Here is a 26,628-nt window from a genome sequence, read left to right on the forward strand (position 1 = left end):
ACAATCAAATAAAAAAAAAACAATCAAATATCAGCAATTTCATATGTCTCGACTCAGTGCTCCTGGTTGCCATTAACTACCATTAGCGAGTCAACTTTGAGTCCTGGAAAACAAAGGAGTTGGTCTGCATGAAATCCAAGGCCCTCTACGGCTCTAATACATGATCCCATTATTTTTAATAACTGATAATAGTATCACAGCTGCTCACTTAATAATTGAAGCAGTTCTTGTTTTTTGGGGTTTGGTTATATTTACCACTTTGGTTCTTCTTCATAATGTAAAGTCTTATTGACTGCTTTTAGAAATGCTTAGGATCATAGTTCCTCTTAAGGACACACATGTGAAGGGACAACAGAACTGATAAAGGTATTTTTTTTATCTTAAATATAGGTTCAGTGGTTTAAAGATGGTGCTGAAATTAAAAAGGGCAAAAAATATGACATCATATCTAAGGGAGCAGTCCGCATTCTTGTCGTCAACAAATGTCTAGTGGCTGATGAAGCAGAATATTCCTGTGAAGTAAGGACAGCGCGAACTTCCGGCATGCTGACAGTCCTGGGTAAGAATGAAGTCTTTCTTTGCAGGAGTATATGTGTTGGGAAAAAAAAAAAAATTCCAGTTTAATTCAGTGTTTTTTGTTTTTAATTCTTCTTGCAGAAGAAGAAGCTGTCTTTACAAAAAATCTTACCAACATTGAAGTTAGTGAAACAGACACTGTAAAACTGGTTTGTGAAGTCTCCAAGCCCGGAGCAGAAGTAATTTGGTACAAAGGGGATGAAGAGATCATTGAAACAGGAAGATATGAAACACTTACTGTTGGACGAAAGAGAATCCTGACCATTCAGAATGCTCACCTGGAAGACACTGGCAACTACAACTGCCGACTCCCAAGTTCTCGAACCGATGGCAAAGTCAAAGTTCATGGTATGAAAATTACAGTGAATACTATTGTATTTTAAGAAAATCATACCTGTTGCATGTAAGGTACAAATGCTTAATTTTTCAATATCTTGCAACTTTTTCTTTCCAGAACTTGCTGCTGAATTTATCTCAAAGCCTCAAAACGTTGAAATACTTGAAGGAGAAAAGGCTGAATTTGTCTGCTCTCTATCAAAGGAAAGCTTTGCAGTCCAGTGGAAGAGAGATGATAAGACACTTGAATCTGGAGATAAATATGACATAATTGCTGATGGCAAAAAGAGGATCCTAGTTGTGAAAGATGCCACATTACAAGATATGGGCACTTATGTAGTCATGGCTGGGGCTGCCAGAGCAGCAGCTCACCTGACAGTAATTGGTAAGTTTGTTTGTGCTTCTTGGATTTACTTATATTTGCATCTACCACATTAGTACTTCTTCATACTACAAAATCTTGTTGATTGCTTTCAGAAAAACTCAGGATCATAGTTCCTCTGAAGAACACCCGTGTGAAGGAACAACAAGAAGCTGTCTTTAACTGTGAGGTCAATACCGAAGGTGCCAAAGCCAAATGGTTCAGAAATGAAGAAGCCATATTTGATAGTTCAAAATACATTATTCTCCAAAAAGACCTGGTCTACACCCTCAGAATTAGAGGTGCACAATTAGATGATCAAGCCAACTATAATGTGTCTCTGACCAATCACAGAGGTGAAAATGTTAAGAGTGCAGCCAATCTAATTGTAGAAGGTAAGTCACTTATTTGACATTAGAGATTTAAAAAATCAATTTCTATGATAAAAACAATTAAAATCAACACTCTTCTTCTCCTTTCCAACAGAGGAAGACCTTAGGATCACTGAGCCTCTTAAAGATATTGAAACAATGGAGAAGAAATCTGTCACATTCTGGTGCAAGGTGAACCGTCTCAATGTAACACTGAACTGGACCAAAAACGGAGAAGAGGTGGCTTTTGACAACCGTGTTTTATACAGAATTGATAAATATAAGCACTCTCTAATCATTAAAGACTGTGGCTTCCCAGATGAAGGTGAATACATTGTCACTGCTGGACAAGATAAATCTGTTGCTGAACTTCTCATCATAGAAGCCCCTACAGAATTTGTGGAACACTTGGAAGACCAGACAGTCACTGAGTTTGACGATGCTGTCTTCTCCTGCCAGCTCTCCAGAGAGAAAGCAAATGTAAAATGGTACAGAAACGGGAGAGAAATCAAAGAAGGCAAAAAGTACGTGAGAGCTTCTCAGTCTCTATTTCTGTAGCTATATATACAAGTTTGCCAATTTAGTGGTCATTATGCAAGCTAACCAATAATTCAATCTCTTCTTTTAGATACAAATTTGAAAAAGATGGCCGAATACATAGACTCATTATAAAAGACTGCAGGCTGGATGATGAATGTGAATATGCTTGTGGAGTAGAAGACAGGAGGTCTCGAGCTAGACTCTTTGTGGAAGGTACATATTAAGTGAAAGGACGATTTTTAATTCTAGTACCTTTTTAAACGTTGTTAATCCCAATACAAACATGTTTGTATTTATTTCACATTTTCTTTTCAGAAATCCCTGTTGAGATCATCAGGCCTCCCCAAGACATCCTTGAAGCCCCTGGTACTGATGTTGTCTTTTTAGCTGAGCTAAACAAAGACAAGGTGGAAGTCCAGTGGCTAAAAAACAACATGATTATTGTCCAGGGTGATAAACACCAGATGATGAGTGAAGGAAAGATACACAGGCTACAGGTCTGTGACATTAAGCCCCGTGACCAGGGTGAATACAGATTTATTGCCAAAGACAAAGAAGCCAGAGCTAAGCTTGAACTGGCAGGTAAGTCCCTTTCTTTTATTTTCAAACATCCTTACAATACCACAGATACTGGGTAGGTTTCAGATTTCACAGTTAATTAATGAGAAAATGTTTGTGAAAGCTTTTTATTCCGATTAAGCCTTGTCCACATGTTAACTATTCTAATTCCTCTTACCACCAAGTGTCCTGAGTAAGAGGAAATTGATAGCATTGCTCTTTACATGCGAGAATCTTGCACAGCTCCTGGCACATGGCAGCTGTTCGTTAACTCCTAGAATTAACCTATTGCCCTGAGAGTCTTCCCAGCAAACCCAGACCTAGAGACAGGCCCATTCTTTTCTACTTTCCAAAGCCCTGTGGGGCCTCTTAGGTCTGTTCTCATCCTGACCCAAGCTTCCAAGACATCCTTAGAGGTTGGCACTTTGAAAGAGCCATTAATGTACCTCTTGTGCATAAGAACAAGTTTATCTGGTTTATCTTGAACTAAGTATGAGGCGCCTATTTTATATAAAAAACAAAAAACCAAAAACATGTTCTGTGCACTATATTCAGGCCTCTGTTATTATTATTGGCAAAGAATGGAGATTTTGTGGTTTCATATCATACTTAGTCCTCTATTCTTCAGAGTCTGATAATTTGCAAAATAAGCCGTGAGAACTCTAAGTCAGCTAGTGTTCTCTCCTGTAAAGTTACTGTGACATGTAACCAGTATTTGCTAACAAATGCATAGTAAAGAAGCTATGGCATAGCTGGACTACAACAAATAACTCAAAAGCATTCACATATTATTTTTCTCACTAGCCGCACCTAAAATCAAGACAGCTGACCAAAACCTGGTGGTTGATGTTGGCCAGCCTCTGACCATGGTGGTGCCCTATGATGCCTACCCCAAGGCAGAAGCTGAGTGGTTTAAAGAAAATGAACCTCTATCTTCAAAAACTGTTGATACTACAGCTGAACAGACTTCTTTCAGAATTTCAGAAGCCAAGAAAGGAGACAAAGGAAGGTATAAAATTGTGCTTCAGAACAAACATGGAAAAGCAGAAGCATTCATCAATTTACAAGTTATAGGTAAGCCCTTGAGTCACTTGGACTTTATTGGCAAAGCACAACTAAAAGCGTGATAACACACTAAAAAAAAAAAAAATGTATATGTGAATTCCAGATGTTCCTGGGCCAGTACGTAACTTAGAAGTGACAGAAACATTTGATGGTGAAGTGAGCCTCGCTTGGGAAGAACCATTAACTGATGGTGGAAGCAAAATCATAGGTTATGTTGTTGAAAGACGTGACATCAAGAGAAAGACCTGGGTTCTGGCCACTGACCGTGCAGATAGTTGTGAGTTTACTGTCACTAGACTACAAAAAGGAGGAGTTGAGTACCTATTCCGTGTGAGCGCAAGAAACAGAGTCGGCACTGGTGAACCAGTAGAAACTGACAGTCCTGTAGAAGCAAGGAGTAAATATGGTAAGAAGTTTTTAAGTGAATTGTAAACTAGCTTATCTTTGCTTTTATCCCTGAGATAACCTAAAGCCCCTGTTTTCTGGATATCCAGATGTTCCAGGCCCTCCTTTGAATGTAACGATCACTGATGTGAACAGATTTGGTGTCTCATTGACATGGGAACCACCAGAGTATGATGGAGGTGCTGAGATCACAAACTACGTCATTGAATTAAGGGACAAGACTTCTATCAGATGGGAAACTGCCATGACAGTAAGAGCTGAAGAACTGTCTGCAACTGTCACTGATGTGGTGGAAGGACAGGAGTACAGTTTCCGGGTTAGGGCCCAAAACCGAATTGGAGTTGGAAAACCAAGTGCAGCCACACCCTTCATCAAAGTTGCTGATCCGATTGGTGAGTCCATCAAAAAAAGGGAAATAAGTAATCCATTTAATCAAGAAATTAAGCTTATCGATTAAAATAAATCAAATTAAACAGAAGTTAATGAAAAGAACATCAGAAAAATTTGAACAAAATTGTAGAAATCCAGACTGGGCCTGCTTGTATCCAGTGAATATGGGGATGATAGAAATGATTACAGCATTATCTTAATAAGCTGTCACTGAATTAAATGGTATGCTCCAACTCTTTCTTCCAATCCAGAGAGACCAAGTCCTCCTGTGAACCTAAACTCCTCAGATCAGACTCAGTCATCAGTTCAGCTCACATGGGAACCTCCTCTGAAAGATGGAGGAGGCCCAATATTGGGCTATATAATAGAACGATGTGAAGAAGGAAAAGATAATTGGATTCGTTGCAATAAGAAACTTGTCCCCGAACTGACTTACAAGGTAGGGCATGTGTATCTAAAATAAATAGTCGGTAAATGATCATGGACTTAAACGTATATGTATTTTACAAATATTGATTCATAATTTTAGGTTACTGGATTACAAAAAGGAAATAAATATTTATATCGAGTATCTGCAGAAAATGAAGCTGGTGTTTCAGATCCATCTGAAATTCTTGGTCCTCTAACTGCTGATGATGCATTTGGTAAATGGATATTTTATTTTTAGATTTGGGAATAGCACATAGCTACTTTGGGGTACCAGGGATTTAAATACAGTACTGGAAACTCATTAAGTTTTCTTTTTGGTAGTTGAACCAACAATGGATTTAAGTGCATTTAAAGATGGCCTGGAAGTTATTGTGCCAAATCCTATCAAGATCCTGGTTCCAAGTACAGGCTATCCAAGGCCAACTGCTACCTGGTCTTTTGGAGATAAAGTACTAGAAGCAGGAGACCGTGTGAAAATGAAAACCCTATCTGCCTATGCTGAGCTTATCATTTCTCCAAGTGAACGTCCAGACAAGGGCATTTACATGCTGAAGTTAGAAAATCGTGTGAAAGCAATTTCTGGGGAGATTGATGTCAGTGTAATTGGTAAGGAACGAAACTTTTGTGATCTAAGGTGATTTGACAGTATTAACAAATATTGGTTCAAGCTATTAATGACTTCTGACTGCATTTTTTTTTTTCCAGCTCGCCCAAGTGCACCCAAAGAACTGAAATTCGGTGAGATAACCCAGGACTCAGTACATTTGACTTGGGAACCACCAGATGATGATGGAGGAAGTCCATTAACCGGATATGTTGTTGAAAAGCGAGAAGTCAGCCGGAAAACATGGACTAAAGTGAGTTTTGAGCAGCAACTACAGAAAAGAGAGTGGGGGAAATCCCGAAATGTCGAGATGCCTTGCAAAGTTTTTATGTTTTTACCGTTACCTTGCTGAAAAAGTACCTAAAACTTTTTAAAATGTATTGATGCTAATGCTTCCTGAGGTAGTTCAACCAAGATTTGGTGTAATTGCCTCATTTTGTGAGCCTTACCAGATTTTCAACTAGGTTTATTAAAAAATAAAACAAAACTTACCTACTCAGTTGGTACCTGATAAGTACCCAATATGCCCTTTTAAGCTATAAGCCATTCTAAGGACACTAAGTACTTAACTCCCTGGTGGTCATACTTCTTCTCACGCCACTAAATTACCTTAGTTGGCCTAATCTGCCATTTTCTCTCCTCAGTTTATACCATTACTGTTTTTTACCTTAATTTATCATATTTCTAATAACCAAGCTGGTAGAAAGAATCAACACCTTATTTGCCGACTTTTTAATGTGTACAAACTATGAAGCAGTTCCACCTTACATTAGGCGTCAAATATTATTATGTCTTACTTTGCAATTTTTTCCTTAATATGAAATCAACGTAAGAATAATCCTTAGCATTCAAAACAACTTCCATTTGTAACTCTGCTCATGGTAAAAATATTTTGACTTAGGCAGAGTTTTTGAAAAACAGTTTATTAACTGTATTGCTTTGTCCCAGGTTATAGACTCTGTGAGCAACCTAGAATTCACAGTTGCTGATCTTGTTCAAGGAAAAGAATATTTATTTAAAGTCTGTGCTCGTAACAAGTGTGGCCCTGGAGAACCCGCATATGTTGATGAACCTGTAAATATGTCAGCTCCTGCAAGTGAGTACATTCTTGATATTTTCTTACGTAGCCTCTTGTTACCTGTTTTTGCTTTTATTTTTATTTATGTATGTATTTATTTATTTGGCCATGCCACACAGCTTGTGGGATCTTAGCTCCCTGACCAGGGATCGAACCCAGGTACCCTGCACTGGAAGCACAGAGTCCTAACCACGGGACCACCAGGGAATTCCCACCTGTTTTTGCTTTTAGACCTGGAGTTGAAGTTATGGGGGAAAGACACAGGTTGGCAGTATGGAGATTTCATAGATGGCCTATCTAAGACTGACTCTCTCTTTAAAATGCTATAGCGGTACCTGACCCACCAGAGAATATTAAGTGGAGAGATCGAACAGCCAAGAGCATCTTCCTAACATGGGATCCACCTAAACATGATGGTGGTTCACGCATCAAAGGATATATAGTTGAAAAATGTCCACGTGGTTCTGATCGATGGGTCGCTTGTGGAGACCCAGTTGCAGAAACAAAGTAAGTTTTTAAATTATTTGGCACAAAAGTAAATATTTACTCTTACTAAAATGGGCTTTCTTTTGGAAAATCTAAATGTTAAGTTTAGAACTTCCTTGGTGTGCCTGATTTTTTTTTTTTTTTTTTTTTTTGCGGTACGCGGGCCTCTCACTGTTGTGGCCTCTCCCGTTGCGGAGCACAGGCTCTGGACGCGCAGGCTCAGTGGCCATGGCTCACGGGCCCAGCCGCTACGCGGCATGTGGGATCTTCCCGGACCGGGGCACAAACCCGTGTCCCCTGCATTGGCAGGCGGACTCTCAACCACTGCACCACCAGGGAAGCCCCTGCCTGTCTGATTTTTAAAAGTGCTGCTGAACTTACCCTTTAATCAAGGTTTTCATTAGTTAAAATGTTGAAGCAATCCAGAATTAATTTAAAGGATAGTATTATACCAGGGGTATGAATTTTGGAAATATTATGAATACTACACAATGGAACAGATTAAATGCATTAAGTAAAATATCCTATTTTGTTTTCTGACAGAATGGAAGTAACAGGTCTTGAAGAAGGCCAGTGGTATGCCTATCGCGTGAAGGCCTTGAACAGGCTAGGAGCTAGCAAGCCAAGCAAACCCACAGAAGAAATCCAGGCTGTGGACACACAGGGTACTTACTTTTGGTTTTTGCTTTATCAGTCAGACTTTTGACTTTAATTCTGCCCAAATTTGGTAACATCGTAAATAATCTTTTCCAATTCAGAGGCTCCAGAAATTTTCCTCGACGTGAAGCTCCTTGCGGGTCTCACTGTAAAAGCAGGAACTAAGATTGAACTTCCTGCCACTGTAACTGGCAAACCTGAACCTAAAGTAACCTGGACAAAGGCTGATATGCTTCTGAAGCAGGACAAAAGAATCACCATTGAAAACGTTCCTAAAAAATCCACAGTGACGATCGTGGATAGTAAGAGAAGTGACAGTGGCACATACATTATCGAGGCCATGAACGTCTGTGGTCGGGCCACCGCTGTGGTAGAAGTGAACGTCTTAGGTAAGGGAGGCTCTCGTTTTAAAAACGGGCAAACTCGTTCCAGCTACTTTTGAAAATAAAACATATTAAACAAATGCTTTTCTCTGAGTGTGTACTGTCATCCACAGATAAACCTGGACCCCCAGCTGCTTTAGACATCATGGAAGTGACCAACGAGTCATGTCTTCTCACATGGAACCCACCACGCGATGATGGCGGATCTAAAATCACAAACTATGTCGTGGAGAGAAGAGCGACCGACAGTGATATGTGGCACAAGCTCTCGTCAACTGTCAAGGATACAAAGTTCAAGGCAACCAAATTAACACCCAATAAAGAATACATCTTCAGAGTTGCTGCAGAAAACATGTACGGTGTCGGTGAGCCAGTTCAGGCCACTCCAATAACAGCCAAATATCAGTTTGGTAAGTTTCTCATTAATCAGGTGGCTAAAAAAAAAAAAAAAAAAGATACTTGTGTGAAAGTTGGATTTAGGTGTCATATTTATATACAGGACATATAACACGTATGATTATCCTGTCTATAGATCCACCTGGACCTCCAACTCGCCTAGAACCTTCTGATATCACTAAGGATGCAGTGACCCTCACATGGTGTGAGCCAGATGATGACGGTGGCAGCCCCATCACGGGTTACTGGGTTGAAAGATTAGATCCTGATACTGATAAATGGGTTAGATGCAATAAGATGCCAATAAAGGATACAACATACAGGTACGCCCAAGCTCTCCATTAAGATGTCAAAAAAGCAGTGTATATAAATTTTCATTCTTTAGCATTCCTTTTGATTATACCTGATTATATATTACTATAAAATTTTAAATTATTTTTACTTATCTTTTCTATTACCACATAATTTCAAAAATGATATAAATTCCATTGAAGGGCACATTTCTTAATTTCTTACCATAAAATATAAACTGTCTGGAAGTTCCAAAGTGTTTGGTCCTCTAGTATATTATGGTAATGATTATTATTATAGATATTATAATTAGATTGGTACATGTGACCAAATCTAAAGTGTGTGACAGTTAAAAGGCAATTTTTAATTTATATTGAAATATTTCAGTTAAATATCCAAACCAGTTTTTCACAATTTAAATAAATTAGCTGCTTCTATGTGAAATAAACAGAGGTTTCTCCTTCTTATCGTGGTATTCAATTCACACTTTGTTCCTAATTCAGAGTGAAAGGTCTTACCAATAAGAAAAAATACAGATTCCGTGTGTTGGCTGAAAATCTTGCTGGACCTGGAAAAGCAAGCAGATCAACTGAGCCAATCTTAATAAAGGATCCCATAGGTATTATTCATATATTTTCTGTGATTATTTTGAAGCTTATATTAATTCCTTTTGGCAAACCTCAATAATGGTTTCATTTCATTGGCTTGCAGATCCTCCATGGCCCCCTGGAAAACCAACCGTGAAAGATGTAGGCAAAACATCATTAATGCTGAATTGGACAAAGCCAGAACATGATGGAGGGGCAAAGATCGATTCTTACGTCATTGAAATGCTAAAGACTGGAACAGAGGACTGGGTCCGAGTGGCCGAAGGGGTTCCCACCACCGAGCATTTGTTCCCAGGGCTCATGGAAGGGCAAGAATACTCATTCCGAGTTAGAGCTGTGAACAAGGCGGGCGAAAGTGAACCCAGCGAACCCAGTGACTCTGTGCTTTGCCGGGAGAAACTTTGTAAGTCACTCTTAATTATTTCATCCCTGCTATCTAATCTCTTAGTGACTACTAGAAAATTTAGTGAAGACTGAATATTGGACAATAAGAAATTGAATTTTTTTTTCCTTCAGATCCCCCATCACCACCTCGCTGGCTTGAAGTTATCAACATTACAAAAAATACAGCAGACCTAAAGTGGACAGTTCCTGAGAAAGATGGAGGGTCGCCCATCACCAACTACATTGTGGAAAAGAGAGATGTGAGGCGGAAAGGCTGGCAAACAGTGGACACAACTGTCAAGGACACCAAGTGCACAGTGACCCCACTGACCGAGGGTTCTTTATACGTGTTCCGAGTTGCTGCAGAAAATGCCATAGGACAGAGTGACTATTGTGAAGTCGAGGACTCTGTCCTGGCCAAAGACACCTTTAGTATGCTCTCTAACTTCATCTTTGTGACACCATTTGTAGTGGATTGTCACTTTTCTCCCTGGTTTTTCTAACCACTGAATATTTTGCTTTCAGCCACCCCTGGACCACCCTACGCTCTGACAGTGGTTGATGTGACGAAAGGACATGTTGACCTGAAGTGGGAACCACCTAAAAATGATGGTGGAAGACCAATACAGAGGTAGAATTTTAATTAACCCATAAAGAAAAATTTACATTCACCTGAAAATTCTTTATTCATGCTCACGAAGTGCTTTGTTATTTCAACAGATATGTCATTGAGAAGAAAGAAAAGTTAGGTACCCGTTGGGTGAAAGCTGCAAAGACCTCAGGACCTGACTGTAACTTTAAAGTAACTGATGTCATTGAAGGAACAGAGGTCCAGTTTCAGGTTCGGGCAGAGAATGAAGCTGGAGTTGGACACCCAAGCGAACCTACAGAAATCCTGAAAATTGAAGATCCAACAAGTAAGTAGTGTTGATTATACGAAGGATATTGTCTAGAGCTTGATGATGAGACTGTGGATGTGAATGTTTCACTCTCTTTTCAGGTCCTCCTTCACCTCCTCTTGATCTGCATGTGACTGATGCTGGGAGAAAGCATATTGCCATTGCTTGGAAGCCTCCAGAGAAAAATGGTGGAAGTCCTATTATAGGATACCATGTTGAAATGTGTCCAGTAGGCACTGAGAAATGGATGCGAGTTAATTCTCGCCCAATAAAAGACTTGAAATTCAAGGTTGAAGAAGGTGTCGTGCCCGACAAGGAGTATGTTCTGAGAGTGAGAGCCATCAATGCTGTTGGTGTCAGTGAGCCATCTGAAATCTCCGAAAACGTGGTTGCCAAAGACCCAGACTGTAAGAACAGTTTCTTTTTATAATTAATAAAGTAGGCTTTACTCATGCACTGCATTTTGACACACCCTTTTTTCCCCCTTTTGGATTATCTCTTACAGGCAAGCCAACAATTGATCTGGAGACTCATGACATTGTCGTCATTGAAGGTGAAAAATTAAGCATTCCTGTTCCCTTCAGAGCTGTCCCAGTTCCAACCGTTAGCTGGCATAAAGATGGCAAAGAAGTTAAAGCAAGTGATAGATTAACAATGAAGAAGGATCACATCTCTGCACACCTTGAAGTTCCCAAGAGTGTCCATGCAGATGCTGGAGTTTACACCATTACCCTGGAGAATAAGCTCGGCTCAGCAACTGCCTCAATCAATGTCAAAGTCATAGGTAATCATTCTTTTGATGAAACACCGGACATTCCTCACCTGTTGGGAAAATTGGTTAACTCTGCAATGTTAGTATAAGTGGCTTCATGAGCTGGCCATTTGTAAATTAAGTGTCCTTTCAGATTATTTCTTCCCATATGAGAAGCAAAGCAATTCTGAAGAGATGAAATTGCTATTTAAACTCTGATTACACTAATTTACTTCTGTTGTAATTATTTGCATGTGAAGTACTAATTTAAATAAAAGATATGGCACACCCAAAGAATGTTTAAATAACCAATATTCATTTATTAATTGTATTTGCATGTTTTCATAGTGTTCTCAACCAGGAGTGGTAACATTTTCTGCCCCCTTCCCCCCCACACATGGATGGTGTTTCGAAATTTGGGGGGCCATTTTTGCTTGGAACAAAGACTAAGGGGGAAGTTACTGACATTTAGTAATTGGGAGCCAAGGATGCAAAATGGCCTGCAATGTCCTACTCAGAGTGTGCTCTTAATATGCTGACTTTTCAGTTTACAATAATAATTGTCAATTTGATTTCTAATAGGACTACCTGGACCATGCAAAGATCTTAAAGCAAGTGATGTGACCAAGAGTTCTTGTAAATTAACCTGGGAACCTCCAGAATATGATGGTGGAAGCCCAATTCTTCATTACGTCCTAGAACGCAGAGAAGCTGGGAGGAGGACGTATATACCAGTCATGTCTGGTGAGAACAAACTGTCTTGGACTGTCAAAGATCTCATACCAAATGGTGAATACTTCTTCCGTGTTAAAGCTGTCAACAAGATTGGTGGAGGCGAATATATTGAACTGAAAAATCCAGTCATTGCTCAAGATCCGAAGCGTAAGTTTGAGCATGAATGTAATAGAGCTAAGAGTTAATATGCATTTTTTTTAAGAAGATGGGTTTCCCTACATTAACAGGTTTTTTCTTGTTCTTCAGAGCCCCCTGATCCACCTGTAGATGTTGAGGTACATAATCCTACTGCTGAGGCAATGACTATTACATGGAAGCCACCTTTGTATGATGGAGGGAGCAAGATAATGGGTTACATCATAGAGAAGATTGCTAAGGGTGAAGAGAGATGGAAGAGATGCAACGAACACCTGGTACCAGTCCTGACCTATACAGCAAAAGGCCTTGAAGAGGGAAAGGAATACCAATTCCGTGTGCGAGCAGAAAATGCTGCTGGTATTGGCGAACCTTCTCGGGCCACTCCTCCAACCAAAGCAGTAGATCCTATTGGTAAGCTGTGTTTAATGGGTTTGCCATTTTCCCATCGTAAAAGAAATGAGAATAAGGTTTTGTCAGATATTTTAATCAGAATTGAAAACAATTACTGTTTTTAATCATTGCAGATGCCCCGAAAGTCATTATGAGAACAAGCCTAGAAGTGAGACGAGGTGACGAAATAGCACTCGATGCAATTATTTCTGGGTCACCTTACCCAACTATTACGTGGCTAAAGGATGAAAATGTTATCACACCAGAGGAAATTAGGAAGCGGGTGGCACCCTTGGTTAGAAGGAAGAAGGGTGAAGAAGTTCAAGAAGAAGAACCATTTGTCCTGCCTCTGACACAGCGTTTGAGTATTGACAGTAGTAAAAAAGGAGAATCTCAGCTACGTGTCCGAGATTCTCTCCGACCTGATCATGGCCTGTTTATGATCAAAGCTGAAAATGACCATGGTATTGCAAAAGCTCCTTGTACCGTCAGTGTGCTAGGTAAGTAGGTAAAACTACACTTTCCAATGGAAGAAAGTTAATAGAAGAGTTTTGCGGGCAGTTAATAGAAGTGGGAAATAGCTTCAGCAAGGTATCCTCGGTCCCAATTTTTTCTCCTGGCTATGTAAAAGAAATCAACTGACCTTGTTATTCATTAGCTAATGTGATACAAAGATAGACAGATGTAGAAAAAACAGGTTTATGTCACAGAAGCACCCTGTGTTTAGAAGCTTAGAAGCACACTAAACATTTACATTTTCCAGTGCGACACAAAATTTTAACCACTTCTGTCTTTCAAAATATCAGATATACCAGGACCACCAATCAACTTTGTATTTGAAGATATCAGAAAGACCTCAGTCATCTGTAAATGGGAACCACCCCTTGATGATGGTGGCAGTGAAATTTTAAACTACACTTTGGAAAAGAAAGACAAGGCAAAACCTGACTCAGAATGGATTGTCATCACTTCAACACTTAGACATTGCAAATATTCAGTGACAAAGCTGATTGAAGGAAAAGAGTACCTCTTCCGTGTCAGAGCTGAAAATAGGTTTGGGCCTGGACCACCATGTGTCTCAAAGCCACTTACAGCTAAAGATCCATTTGGTAAGGATCTTTAGCATTTAAACTTTGCCTTTTTATCATATGTTGGTATATACATTATCACAGCTTGTAAACTTGAATTTTCATGTCATGCTAGGGAATTAATTCAAATATGCCTTTTTAATTTTAATCAGAACCACCTGATGCACCCGATAAGCCCATTGTGGAAGATGTCACCAGTAACAGTATGCTAGTGAAATGGAATGAACCAAAAGATAATGGAAGCCCCATCTTGGGTTACTGGCTTGAAAAACGTGAGGTGAATAGCACACACTGGTCTCGTGTCAACCGAAACCTTCTGAATTCTTTGAAGACCAATGTAGAAGGCCTATTAGAGGGACTCACCTATGTCTTCAGAGTATGTGCCGAAAACGCAGCTGGACCTGGAAAGTTCAGTCCCCCCTCAGATCCCAAAACAGCACGTGATCCAATCTGTAAGTAATTCCTTAAGAAGAAAGTGGGGTATAGCATGGTCACTATAATTAACAGTACTGTTTTATATTCTTGAAAGTTGTTGAGAGTGTAGATCTTAAGTGTTATCAAAAAGTGGTAATTATGTGAGGCAGTGGTGGTGTTAACTAACATTATTGTGGCAATCATTTTGCAATATATACATGTATCAAATCATCACATTGTACACCTTAAACTTACATGCGTTATATGTCAATAATATCTCAGTCGAGCTGGAAAAAAAATCAAACTAAATACTAGCAATGACTATAGACAAATGTTGAGGTTGCAATGTAAAATTTTAAACATCTGTATTTATAACTTAAGAGCTTCACAAAGCAATTACCCATATTACATGCAACACACTGTGGGAAAAAAAAGTGGGGTCACATAAGCTACTGCACATTTTAAAACCATCATCAGTGAGTTGTTTTTTTTAAATACATTTATTTATTTATTTATTTATTGGCTGCATTGGGTCTTCGGTGCTGAGTGCAGGCTTTCTCTAGTTGCGGCGAGCGGGGGCTACTCTGTTGCGGTGAGTGGGCTTCTCATTGCAGTGGCTCCTCTTGTTGTGGAGCACAGGCTCTAGGCACACGGGCTTCAGCAGTTATGGCACGTGGGCTCAGTAGTTGTGGCTCGTGGGCTCTAGAGTGCAGGCTCAGTAGTTGTGGCACACAGGCTTAGCTGCTCTGTGGCATGTGGGATCCTCCCAGACCAGGGCTCGAACCCGTGTTCCCTGCACTGGCAGGCAGATTCTTAACCACTGTGCCGCCAGGGAAGTACCCATCAGTGAGTTTTGATTTCTGTGTCTGCATTCATTCTAGCTCCACCTGGGCCACCTGTCCCAAGAGTCAATGACACAAGTTCCACAACTATTGAACTAGCATGGGAACCCCCAGCTTTCAATGGTGGTGGGGAAATTGTTGGCTACTTTGTTGATAAGCAGCTGGTTGGCACAAATGAATGGTCCCGCTGCACAGAGAAGATGATCAAGGCCCGTGAGTACACTGTCAAAGAAATCCGAGAGGGTGCCGATTACAAACTTCGAGTGAGCGCTGTCAACGCTGCAGGTGAAGGACCGCCTGGAGAAACAGAACCCGTTACTGTGGCTGAACCACAAGGTACTTAAAAGTTACATAAATAAGATGATGGATATTTTCCCAGTATGAGATTTTTTGTTTTTTCCATCTTTCTTGGGCTAATGTATGACTGTTCTCTTTCAACAGAGCCTCCAAATGTGGAACTAGATGTTTCTGTCAGGGCTGGGATACAGATCGTGGCTGGGAAGACTCTCAGAATTCCAGCTGTGGTAACTGGTCGTCCAGTGCCAACAAAAGTGTGGACCATAGAAGAAGGAGAGCTGGATAAAGACCGTGTTGAAATAGAGAACGTTGGAACCAAATCTGAACTAATTATCAAGAATGCATTAAGAAAAGATCATGGCAGATATGTGATTACAGCTACCAATAGCTGTGGTTCTAAATTTGCAGCAGCCCGGGTAGAAGTTTTTGGTAAGGAATATTACATGGATTTCCACAGGATTTTTCCTAAGAAGTGATGATACTATCTTATTGCATTGATTTTTTTGTTGCCGTTTTATTTTTCAGATGTCCCTGGTCCAGTTCTTGATTTGAAACCCGTTGTAACAAACAGAAAAATGTGTCTGCTTAACTGGTCTGATCCAGCAGATGATGGAGGAAGTGATATCACGGGCTTTATTATTGAAAGAAAGGATGCTAAGATGCATACTTGGAGACAACCAATAGAGACTGAGAGGTCTAAATGTGACATCACAGGTCTCCTTGAGGGACAAGAATATATGTACCGTGTGATTGCCAAGAACAAGTTTGGCTGTGGCCCTCCTGTTGAAATAGGACCAATTCTTGCAGTTGATCCACTAGGTAAAAAAGAAGGTTTTCACTGTGTATATAAAGTAAATACTGATTGCTTCTAGTTATGTCACTTATGTATAGAGCTTTATGGCTTCAAACTCCCAACAGTCTCCTCAAGATCTATAGCTGGAATAATGAGAAAGTAATGAGAAAGGTAAACTAAATAACTACCAGCAACTTTATACCATGTTTACAATAATTTCAATGTAATTTTTGCACAAAACTGGGCATGGTTTTGTGTGCTGAAAAACCTGAATCACTGGAGCTTAGCATAACCTAAAAATAGTTTAGAAGTATTACATCTTAGTAAGAAAATACACTGGAGTAATTAATTTAATAGTCCAGTAGTCAAAGAGAGTTCACTGTTTTTGAAAGATTACAGGACAGAAAACTGCCTTAGCGTAAATGCTTTAGTCTTTCTTTAGCCCCTCAAGTGGTCCCCAGACTGGAAGGATGAGGGGGCACCAAAACCAGAAAGAGCCACCAAAGAATGGAAACCCAAAGGAGATCTCCTTGACCCGTATAAACAAATAGGAACCCCTAATATTACACACACTTGATAATGCATGCTGACATCCCATCCTAGAAAGCCAAGTCTTTGAGGATGCCCCGTTCCCCAAGAGACAGAGGAGTTATTCCTCCACCACCACCACCACCCAAAAACAGGAACAAAATTACCTCCTCACTGTAACAGCTCATCTCAAAATGTCTACTACAGCTCAGGTTGTGCCAGAAACAACAGAACAGAGTTGGACTTCTACCACTAAGCTCTGCTTCTGGTTGCGATAACAGTCAAGAGTGGATTGGGTCTAGTTTCACCATGCAGAGCTTATTCTTTCTATCTTGTCCTTCAGGACACAAAACTACAGCAGCATTACATAAATTCTCTTTCCACCCCCTGTTAAACCCACACTTGAGGCAACATGGTCCAAAGTGTGTTCAGTAGACATATCCATTTTCTGTTAATAAGAAAGGAACACTTGCTCTCAGCTGGTCACTCAAAGCAAAACTTCACAGACAGCCCTCCTAGGTCATTAAAATTAGAAGCTTTCCCACTGACAGAGGTAAAATATCTAAAATGCTAAATATAAAAAAGCATACATGCACCTCAATTCTTAATCAATAATCTTGACTATAGAGTTTACTAAGAGAAATTCTGACTATGAACGCCTATAATTCTGTTGACTGAGATATTCTGAGGATTTTAAAGACAGATGCAACAATATGCCAAACAGAAACCTATTTTTCACATAATTAATCCGAATTGAAATGTGATTTCTTACATGAATACTTATTTCATTCTTGTCATTTCAACCTGCCTCTGGTTAAAGGTCCTCCAACGTCTCCTGAGAGGCTTACATATACGGAAAGGACCAAGTCCACTATCAACCTTGACTGGAAAGAGCCCCGCAGTAATGGTGGCTGCCCCATCCAAGGCTATATCATTGAAAAACGGCGTCATGACAAACCTGACTTTGAAAGAGTTAACAAGCGACTCTGCCCAACCACATCTCTTCTGGTTGAAGATCTTGATGAACACCAAATGTATGAGTTCCGTGTCAAGGCCGTCAACGAAATTGGTGAAAGCGAACCATCCCTGCCTCTTAATGTGGTCATACAAGATGATGAAGGTGTTGAATCTGAACATAATAATCATTTTAATGCACTTTATCTCATAGGTTGAGCAAACATCCTTATGACTTTGCTATTTTTTTTCCCCTTTCCCTTCTCTTTGCAGTGCCTCCAACTATTAAGTTGCGCCTGTCTGTTCGAGGAGACACCATCAAAGTTAAGGCGGGAGAGCCTGTTAACATCCCTGCAGATGTGACAGGCCTTCCAATGCCTAAAATTGAGTGGTCCAAGAATGAAACTGTGATTGAAAAACCCACCGATGCACTTAAGATAACCAAGGAAGAAGTATCCCGAAGTGAGGCAAAGACTGAGCTTAGCATTCCCAAAGCAACCCGGGAGGACAAAGGCACTTACACGGTGACTGCTTCTAATCGCCTTGGCTCAGTGTTCCGAAATGTCCATGTTGAAGTATACGGTAAGCGACACGCTTTCTTATAAAAAAAAGAAATCCAGTGTCTGTTTAAGAATTTGCTTCTCAATCTCCTCCTTTGGTTCCTTTTCAGATCGTCCGTCCCCACCAAGAAATCTTGCTGTTGTTGACATTAAAGCTGAATCTTGCCACTTAACGTGGGATGCCCCTCTAGACAATGGTGGGGGTGAAATCACCCATTATGTCATTGACAAACGCGATGCAAGCAGGAAGAAAGCTGAATGGGAAGAAGTCACCAACACTGCTGTAGAGAGGAGATATGGGGTAAACTCTTCTAAGTATTTTCTTATGCACACTTAAAGGACATAACTCTGAACTAACATCATTCTAGCATGACCTTGGAATTTAATGATTAAACTCAAAACCACACACAAAAAGCTTAAGTATAGTGTTTAGCATCTTGCACATAAAGCCACTTAGTAAATACTTTGATATACAGATCCTCTTTGACTTGAGAGAGCCACTATTAGGTGCAATAAATTTACACATTCTCATCTTAAAAGACTTTCTCCACGTTTGAGTGGAGAAACTCAGATAACTGAGTTTATAGAAGTATTTCTTTTTACAGTCTTCCCTACCAAAATAACTGGAATTTTAAAACAAGTGAAAATCAATGTAAGTATATTGTTTTTAAGAAATTATTGTTCATCTGATTTCTAGATCTGGAAACTTATCCCCAATGGTCAGTATGAGTTCCGAGTTAGGGCAGTGAATAAATATGGAACCAGCGATGAATGCAAATCAGATAAAGTGGTCATTCAAGATCCTTATCGCACTCCTGGACCTCCGGGAAAGCCAGTAGTTTTGGAGCGCACCAAAGGGTCGATGCTAGTGAGCTGGACTCCTCCTCTGGACAACGGTGGCTCTCCAATTACTGGCTACTGGCTGGAGAAGAGAGAAGAGGGAGGTGCCTACTGGTCACGTGTTAGCCGAGCACCGATAACCAAAGTGGGATTGAAAGGCGTGGAATTTAATGTTCCCCGTTTGATTGAAGGTGTTAAATACCAGTTCAGAGCGATGGCAATAAATGCTGCAGGAGTTGGCTCTCCCAGTGAACCATCAGACCTAGCTGTTGCAGGAGATCCCATATGTAAGTATACTTCCATTTCTGGAATTTATCAAGGGCAAAGCCACTAAATGGATAGCTCCGCTCTTAAAGTTCTTGTATATTTCTATGCCAAATTATTTCACTTACTAAAATAAAAAGTTTCATACTTATAGACTATCAGAAGTATATATGTATGTGTGTAGACATATATACACACACTATGCACACATATCTAATATGTACATATACATGTATATGCATACACATACATACAAAAACTCATACAGTGTTTAAACACTTAGATTAAATCTAGTATTGTATGAGGAATCACAATAACAAAGACCCTGGACTATAAGCTCCTCTCTGCTCCCATACCTTAAATAAACCTCTCTCTCATTAATTAGCTACTGTGGAAATTATCTCCCTCACTAAACAGTCAGACCCTCCAGTAGGAGTTCAACAAAAGCAAAAGGTTGTTAAATTTTCAATAGTATATATTGAATAAAGATATAAGATCTTCAAGCACAGTCTGTGAGGTCAAATAAAAGAAAAAAACAATTCTGAAAGATCTATGAGCAGATCGGTTCAAAAATTAAAATACCATGACCTTAATGATTAATTTCATTTGCTATATAAATGGATTTTCTGTGGGGAAAAAAAATTCAGCTGTTTGTTCAAAAGACTTAAAATAATCTAAGTTCTATACAGAGCATATATAAAAAATGAATTAGTCATTCATCTTGCAAGCTGGTAGTAAACATATGCTATGTGCAAAGGGCTGTCCTAGGCACTGGAGAGGAAAGAGCTATGGTTAAAAAGATGAATGGAGTAAAAGAATTTCCGTAATCGTAAAGCACTGTCAGAAATGTGATGGGTTGTCACCCGATTAGGGACAGGGTCAACGGCTACAGTAAAGGGCTTAAGATTAGTTTGTGTTCAAAGGTTTACCAGCTAATGATGAAATCATTTTTTAATCTTAATTTTATGGTAGGTTAAATTAAAATAAGCTTTTAGTAGAGAATATTGCAGAATCTCTTCAAAGGGACCTCAAAAGTAAAATAGCTTTTCACCAATTGTGTGTAAATAGAATATTTCTCTATCTAGAGCTAGTCAGTAATCTTTCTACTCCCAGTTAGTTGTTTGCTTTCTTTGTTTTAGCATTAATGCTAAATGAAGATAGATTTTCTTATATTTCTCTTCTCTAGAAGGTAATTTATTCCTTTGGCATTCCTATTTTAATATTTTAATAGATTAAAAATAAGATATGGTCAGGTATAGTAAAACATTCTTATAGTATATAAATCTATCATCCCACCAGCTTCAAAATCTGACTTTTTTTAATTTATTTTTTTATTAGATCCACCTGGGCCACCTTCTCGCCCAGAGGTCAAAGATAAAACAAAGTCAAGCATCTCACTAGCGTGGAAACCTCCAGCCAAAGATGGTGGCAGTCCGATCAAAGGATACATTGTAGAAATGCAAGAAGAAGGTACTACTGACTGGAAAAGCGTAAACGAACCAGACAAACTTCTAACTACCTGTGAATGTGTGGTGCCGAATTTGAAAGAGCTCAGGAAGTACAGATTCCGAGTGAAAGCTGTCAATGAAGCTGGTGAATCTGAACCAAGTGATACAACTGGAGAGATCCCTGCCACTGATATTCAAGGTACTAGTCCTTAATCCATTTATGTATTCATCTTTTGATCTTATTATGAAACTGATTCATTTGTTGAAGACATCTCAATTACGTTTTTGAAAAAGGTGAGCTAAATCCTGTTATATTATCCATGGTATTACAGAGGTACCAGAAATTTTCATTGACATTGGAGCACAAGACTGTCTGATTTGTCAAGCTGGCACACAGATTAGGATTCCTGCTGTCATCAAGGGACGCCCAACACCAAAATCATCTTGGGAATTTGATGGAAAGGCAAAGAAGGCAATGAAGGTAAGAAAATTATAATTCTCTGCATCTCTCATTGACTCACTCTAAGGAATATTTACACTATAACTGACTATCTTCTTTTCTAATAGGATGGGGTTCATGACATACCTGAAGATGCACAGGTAAAAAACAAAAAACTGAAATGATTCAGAATCGGACTGACTTCAATACTACTATGATTTCATTCAGTGTATGACTGCTATTTTCTTTGTACAGCTGGAGACTGCTGAAAACTCATCCGTAATTATTATTCCGGAATGTAAACGATCTCATTCAGGCAAATACAGCATCACAGCCAAGAACAAAGCAGGACAAAAGACTGCAAATTGCAGAGTTAAAGTCATGGGTAAGAAAGACTTTAAAAGTTATTATGGAATAAGAACAAATTATTTTAAACAGGGCACCACTGTTTATATTGGGATTTGCATCCAACAGATGTACCAGGGCCACCCAAGGATCTGAAAGTCAGTGACATCACAAGGGGTAGTTGCAGGCTTACATGGAAGATGCCGGATGATGATGGAGGAGACAGGATCAAAGGCTATGTTATCGAGAAGAGGACTATTGATGGAAAAGCTTGGACTAAAGTCAATCCAAACTGTGGAAGCACTTCATTTGTAGTTCCTGACCTCATCTCTGAACAGCAATACTTCTTCCGCGTGCGGGCACAAAACCGTTTTGGTATTGGTGCTCCCGTGGAAACCATTCAGAGGACCACTGCCAGAGATCCAATATGTAAGTTTTTAAGTCTAAGATTAAAGTAGCTTCCTAAACTTGAAATGTGTTGTTATAAATAATGATTAATACTTTCTTTAACTATTTTTAAAGATCCTCCTGATCCCCCTATTAAACTCAAGATTGGCCTCATAACAAAGAACACAGTACATCTGTCATGGAAACCCCCAAAGAATGATGGGGGCTCCCCGGTCACCCACTATATTGTTGAGTGCCTTGCGTGGGATCCTACTGGGACAAAGAAAGAAGCATGGAAACAGTGCAATAAGCGCGATGTGGAAGAACTGGAGTTTACGGTGGAAGACCTGGTAGAGGGTGGGGAATATGAATTCAGAGTCAAAGCTGTCAATGCCGCAGGAGTCAGCAAACCTTCAGCCACTGTTGGCCCCGTGACTGTCAAAGACCAGACATGTAAGTACCAATGGGTTATCTATCAGAGAATGTCCTCTTCGTGAATGCCTTCCTAGATACTCAAGAACAGTCCAAAATAAAGAGATGTCTCTGTACGTCAGAAGCTACCACGGGTTCAGTCTGGACGTGGGCCCATTACCCAATCACTCATGCCCTCAACTTGCACAGAATTATCATATTTCCATATATATTACCTTTCCCTTACTGAAAGGAGATACTGTTTGGAATTTCCTTACTCGAATTTTTCTCCATGGCAGGCTGTTTTACTTACCAGAAATTAAAACAGTTCCTCTGCATGCTCCTCAAAAAGGGCAGAAAGTAACCAATTATTTGCTTAGCAACTGCTGAGACCCATTTATCTTCACAATCGAGTTTCTTTTTCTTAAGTAGAAACTTATATACCATCACAGCCATGAATAATCTGGGAACAGCATCAAAGGAAATGAGACTGAATGTCCTTGGCAAAGGTTACGTGGTTTTATTAAAACTACATGATTTTCTCTATTTGAGAAAAAGACATATCTACTTTAAGAGATAAAATATCCACACAAATATGGTAATAATTCTTCCTCTCGTTATTGTTACCATCATTACTGCTGTGTATTTGTTAGTTCTCTCTTCTAAATATAGGAAAGCTGTAGTCACTACTCCCTGTGCATATTCTTACACTAAATTCATGAAAAATGGAAAATTGCTTTGCCTCTATTAGCAGTTAGTTATATTTCTTAAAAGGGGAATTCATCTCAGAACGAACAAAGTAGGTCCCCTCATTAACTCTGCATAAATATTAGGGAATATCAAGAAAGAACTCCCAAGTCTAAGATACTATAGTTTCACTTCTCTCTGCCCTTTTTCAATATCTACAATCATAATGATGCCAGGTAAGAGAGAGACAGTAGGTGATACATAGCCACATGTAGATCAATAAAGGATGAGGACCACATATGCCTGTTCCCTAAACTGGTGTAAATTAGCTGAAGACAGATCTGTTCTTTATGTCAGGTAGGGCTATAAAGCCTGCTTATAGTAGATCAAATAACTTTATCATCACTGTGAATTCTACTTTCGATGCTTTAGTGTTTTTTTTAATGTTCCTAATGACAACGTTTTTTTTTTTAAATAATCTAGGCCCACCTTCAATTGAGCTAAAAGAATTCATGGAGGTTGAAGAAGGAACTGATGTTAGCATCGTGGCCAAAATTAAAGGTGTGCCATTCCCGACACTAACCTGGTTTAAAGCTCCTCCAAGGAAGCCTGATAACAAAGAACCTGTTGTCTACGACACCCATGTCAACAAACTGGTGGTGGATGATACCTGCACTCTAGTGATTCCACAGTCTCGCAGGAGTGACACTGGCTTATATACCATCACAGCTGCGAATAATCTGGGAACAGCATCAAAGGAAATGAGGCTGAATGTCCTTGGTAAAGATTACATTGTTTTATTAAAACTACATATAGTTTTCTGTCCATAAATGTAATATCTGTCTTTAAGATCATTGTCCTAATAAAGTTTTCTTTTTTTAAACCATTTTAGGTCGCCCTGGCCCTCCAGTGGGACCAATAAAGTTCGAATCTATTTCAGCAGATCAAATGACACTATCTTGGCTTCCACCTAAAGATGATGGTGGGTCTAAGATTACAAACTACGTAATTGAGAAAAGAGAAGCTAACAGGAAGACATGGGTGCATGTCTCCAGCGAACCTAAAGAGTGCACATACACAATTCCAAAATTGCTAGAAGACCATGAATATGTATTCCGAATCATGGCCCAGAATAAATATGGCATTGGGGAACCTCTTGACAGTGAACCAGAAACAGCAAGAAACCTCTTCTGTAAGTAGGACATGTTTCACATTCAAAGTCATTCTTATTTGTGTTTTTCAAAATTTCTTATAAATCACTGTGATTTTTTGTCACAGCTGTCCCTGGAGCACCAGATAAACCAACAGTTAGCAGTGTGACTCGAAACTACATGACTGTCAACTGGGAAGAGCCAGAATACGATGGAGGCTCTCCTGTTACAGGATACTGGCTAGAAATGAAAGACACCACTTCAAAGAGATGGAAGAGAGTTAACCGAGATCCTATCAAAGTCATGACTTTGGGTGTTTCTTATAAAGTGACTGGTCTTATTGAAGGTTCTGATTATCAATTCCGGGTATACGCAATCAATGCTGCTGGTGTGGGTCCAGCAAGTCTGCCATCAGACCCAGTGACTGCTAGAGATCCCACTGGTAAGCCTTAAAACCATTCTTTCTCCCCGCCCCCCCCCCCCCCCCCCCCCGCCAAAGAGTGCCATGGAAAAGTCAAGAATACTAACGCATACTGGTTCTTTCCAGCCCCTCCTGGACCTCCATTTCCCAAAGTCACAGACTGGACTAAATCATCTGCGGATTTGGAGTGGTCTCCCCCACTAAAAGATGGTGGATCCAAAATAACGGGATACATCGTTGAATATAAAGAAGAAGGAAAAGAAGAATGGGAAAAGGTAGCTAACACTTGGCATTATGGAAATGTACTATGAATAAACTGAACACTTAGTAGTTATTCTCAATCCCATTAACTCCTATCTGTATTTTTTTATTAAGAAATCAGAAAAATAACATATAATTTAACTGATAATCCAAACATCTCTTAGGTCAAAAAACCTAATCAAAAGTTAAGTCATGTTATTGTTAACTTATCTTTTGGCTATAAAGCCTGAAAAGATGGAATAAGTGATGCATATATGTGGAATCTACAAAAATGGTACAGATGAACCAGTTTGCAAGGTAGAAATAGAGACACAGATGTAGAAAACAAACGAATGGACACCAAGGGAGGAAAGCAAGTGGCCGGGGGTGGGGTGGGGGTGGTGGGATGAACTGGGAGATTGGGATTGACATGTATACACTAACATGTATGGGAGATTGGGATTGACATGTATACACTAACATGTATAAAATAGATAACTAATGAGAACCTGCTGTATAATAAAATAAAATTCAAAAACAGAACCTATTTTATCAAATTATATAATAAAATATACATAGATATATATATAAAAAAGGATGGAACAAGTAAACAGTACGGTTTTTTTTCAATCACTTGACAATATTTTAAAACATAATTCCTTCCATTCAGTATTTACCTGTAATATCTGATCCCTAGAACCTAAATTGGCAACAATTTTCTCAAAGAGAGTAAATAAGCTGTTGCTATGCTTTTGGAAAGCTATTAAAACAAAAAACTACAGTAGTCCCCCCCCCCCCGCGATTCCCAAGGGATATATTCCAAGACCCCAGTGGATGCCTGAAACCACGGATAGTACCGAGCTCTCTCTATATATACTATGTTTTTTCTTTATTAATGGGCAGGTAGCATATACAGCGTGAATATGATGGAAGGGATAGTTCACTTCCCGGGCAGGGATGGAGCAGGATGGTCCAAGATTTCATTACGTTACTCAGAATGGAACGCGATTTAAAACTGATGAATTGTTTATTTGTGGAATTGTTTTCCATTTAATACTTTTAGGTTTCCGTTGACTTCAAGTAAATGAACACAGAAAACAAAACCACGGATAAGAAAGGACTCCTGTATTCTAATTATAAAATGCTTGTGATTTTTCCCTAGGCTAAAGAAAAAGAAGTGAGAGGAACAAAACTTGTTGTAACAGGATTAAAAGAAGGAGCATTCTACAAATTTAGAGTTAGAGCAGTCAACATTGCCGGCATCGGAGAACCTGGAGAAGTCACAGATGCCATTGAAATGAAGGACAGGATTGGTACTTACTAATATTTCTATTATTTTATCAATATTTGCATTTTGGATTGGAAATGAAAAGCACATTTGTTATTTTCAATTGTTTTCCAGTATTACCTGACCTTCAGTTAGATGCCAGCGTCAGAGACAGAATTGTGGTCCATGCTGGAGGGGTGATTCGGATCATCGCCTATGTATCTGGCAAGCCTCCTCCAACCGTTACCTGGAGTATGAATGAAAAAGCTTTACCCCAAGAGGCCACCATTGAGACCACAGCCATTAGCTCATCCATGGTCATCAAGAATTGCCAGAGGAGCCACCAAGGCGTCTACGCTCTTCTTGCCAAAAATGCAGGGGGGGAAAGAAAGAAGACAATTATCGTTGATGTATTAGGTAA

At 39.5% G+C, this 26,628-nt stretch overlaps 1 protein-coding gene across 1 annotated transcript in view; it reads left to right on the plus strand.

The window, feature by feature from the left end:
- TTN (titin) overlaps positions 1-26,628 on the plus strand; it is a 281,802-nt gene that overhangs the window by 184,880 nt on the left and 70,294 nt on the right. Inside the window, 51 exon segments of the mRNA XM_060016520.1 lie at positions 391-559; positions 658-924; positions 1,031-1,297; positions 1,390-1,668; positions 1,760-2,168; positions 2,273-2,397; positions 2,500-2,766; positions 3,547-3,816; positions 3,911-4,213; positions 4,302-4,604; positions 4,854-5,041; positions 5,132-5,246; positions 5,353-5,637; positions 5,737-5,888; positions 6,584-6,731; positions 7,043-7,220; positions 7,743-7,864; positions 7,958-8,245; positions 8,353-8,649; positions 8,772-8,958; positions 9,430-9,545; positions 9,638-9,937; positions 10,051-10,350; positions 10,444-10,549; positions 10,639-10,835; positions 10,919-11,224; positions 11,323-11,601; positions 12,151-12,450; positions 12,550-12,852; positions 12,966-13,331; positions 13,638-13,940; positions 14,072-14,371; positions 15,215-15,511; positions 15,617-15,901; positions 15,998-16,291; positions 17,614-17,913; positions 18,021-18,329; positions 18,418-18,608; positions 19,005-19,434; positions 20,750-21,058; positions 21,192-21,340; positions 21,427-21,459; positions 21,554-21,683; positions 21,773-22,072; positions 22,166-22,483; positions 23,612-23,908; positions 24,021-24,320; positions 24,407-24,721; positions 24,827-24,975; positions 26,103-26,253; positions 26,343-26,624. Coding sequence (XP_059872503.1) covers positions 391-559; positions 658-924; positions 1,031-1,297; positions 1,390-1,668; positions 1,760-2,168; positions 2,273-2,397; positions 2,500-2,766; positions 3,547-3,816; positions 3,911-4,213; positions 4,302-4,604; positions 4,854-5,041; positions 5,132-5,246; positions 5,353-5,637; positions 5,737-5,888; positions 6,584-6,731; positions 7,043-7,220; positions 7,743-7,864; positions 7,958-8,245; positions 8,353-8,649; positions 8,772-8,958; positions 9,430-9,545; positions 9,638-9,937; positions 10,051-10,350; positions 10,444-10,549; positions 10,639-10,835; positions 10,919-11,224; positions 11,323-11,601; positions 12,151-12,450; positions 12,550-12,852; positions 12,966-13,331; positions 13,638-13,940; positions 14,072-14,371; positions 15,215-15,511; positions 15,617-15,901; positions 15,998-16,291; positions 17,614-17,913; positions 18,021-18,329; positions 18,418-18,608; positions 19,005-19,434; positions 20,750-21,058; positions 21,192-21,340; positions 21,427-21,459; positions 21,554-21,683; positions 21,773-22,072; positions 22,166-22,483; positions 23,612-23,908; positions 24,021-24,320; positions 24,407-24,721; positions 24,827-24,975; positions 26,103-26,253; positions 26,343-26,624 — 12,634 coding nt within the window.

This window comes from Delphinus delphis, chromosome 7 (assembly GCF_949987515.2).
Source record: "Delphinus delphis chromosome 7, mDelDel1.2, whole genome shotgun sequence".
NCBI lineage: Eukaryota > Metazoa > Chordata > Mammalia > Artiodactyla > Delphinidae > Delphinus > Delphinus delphis.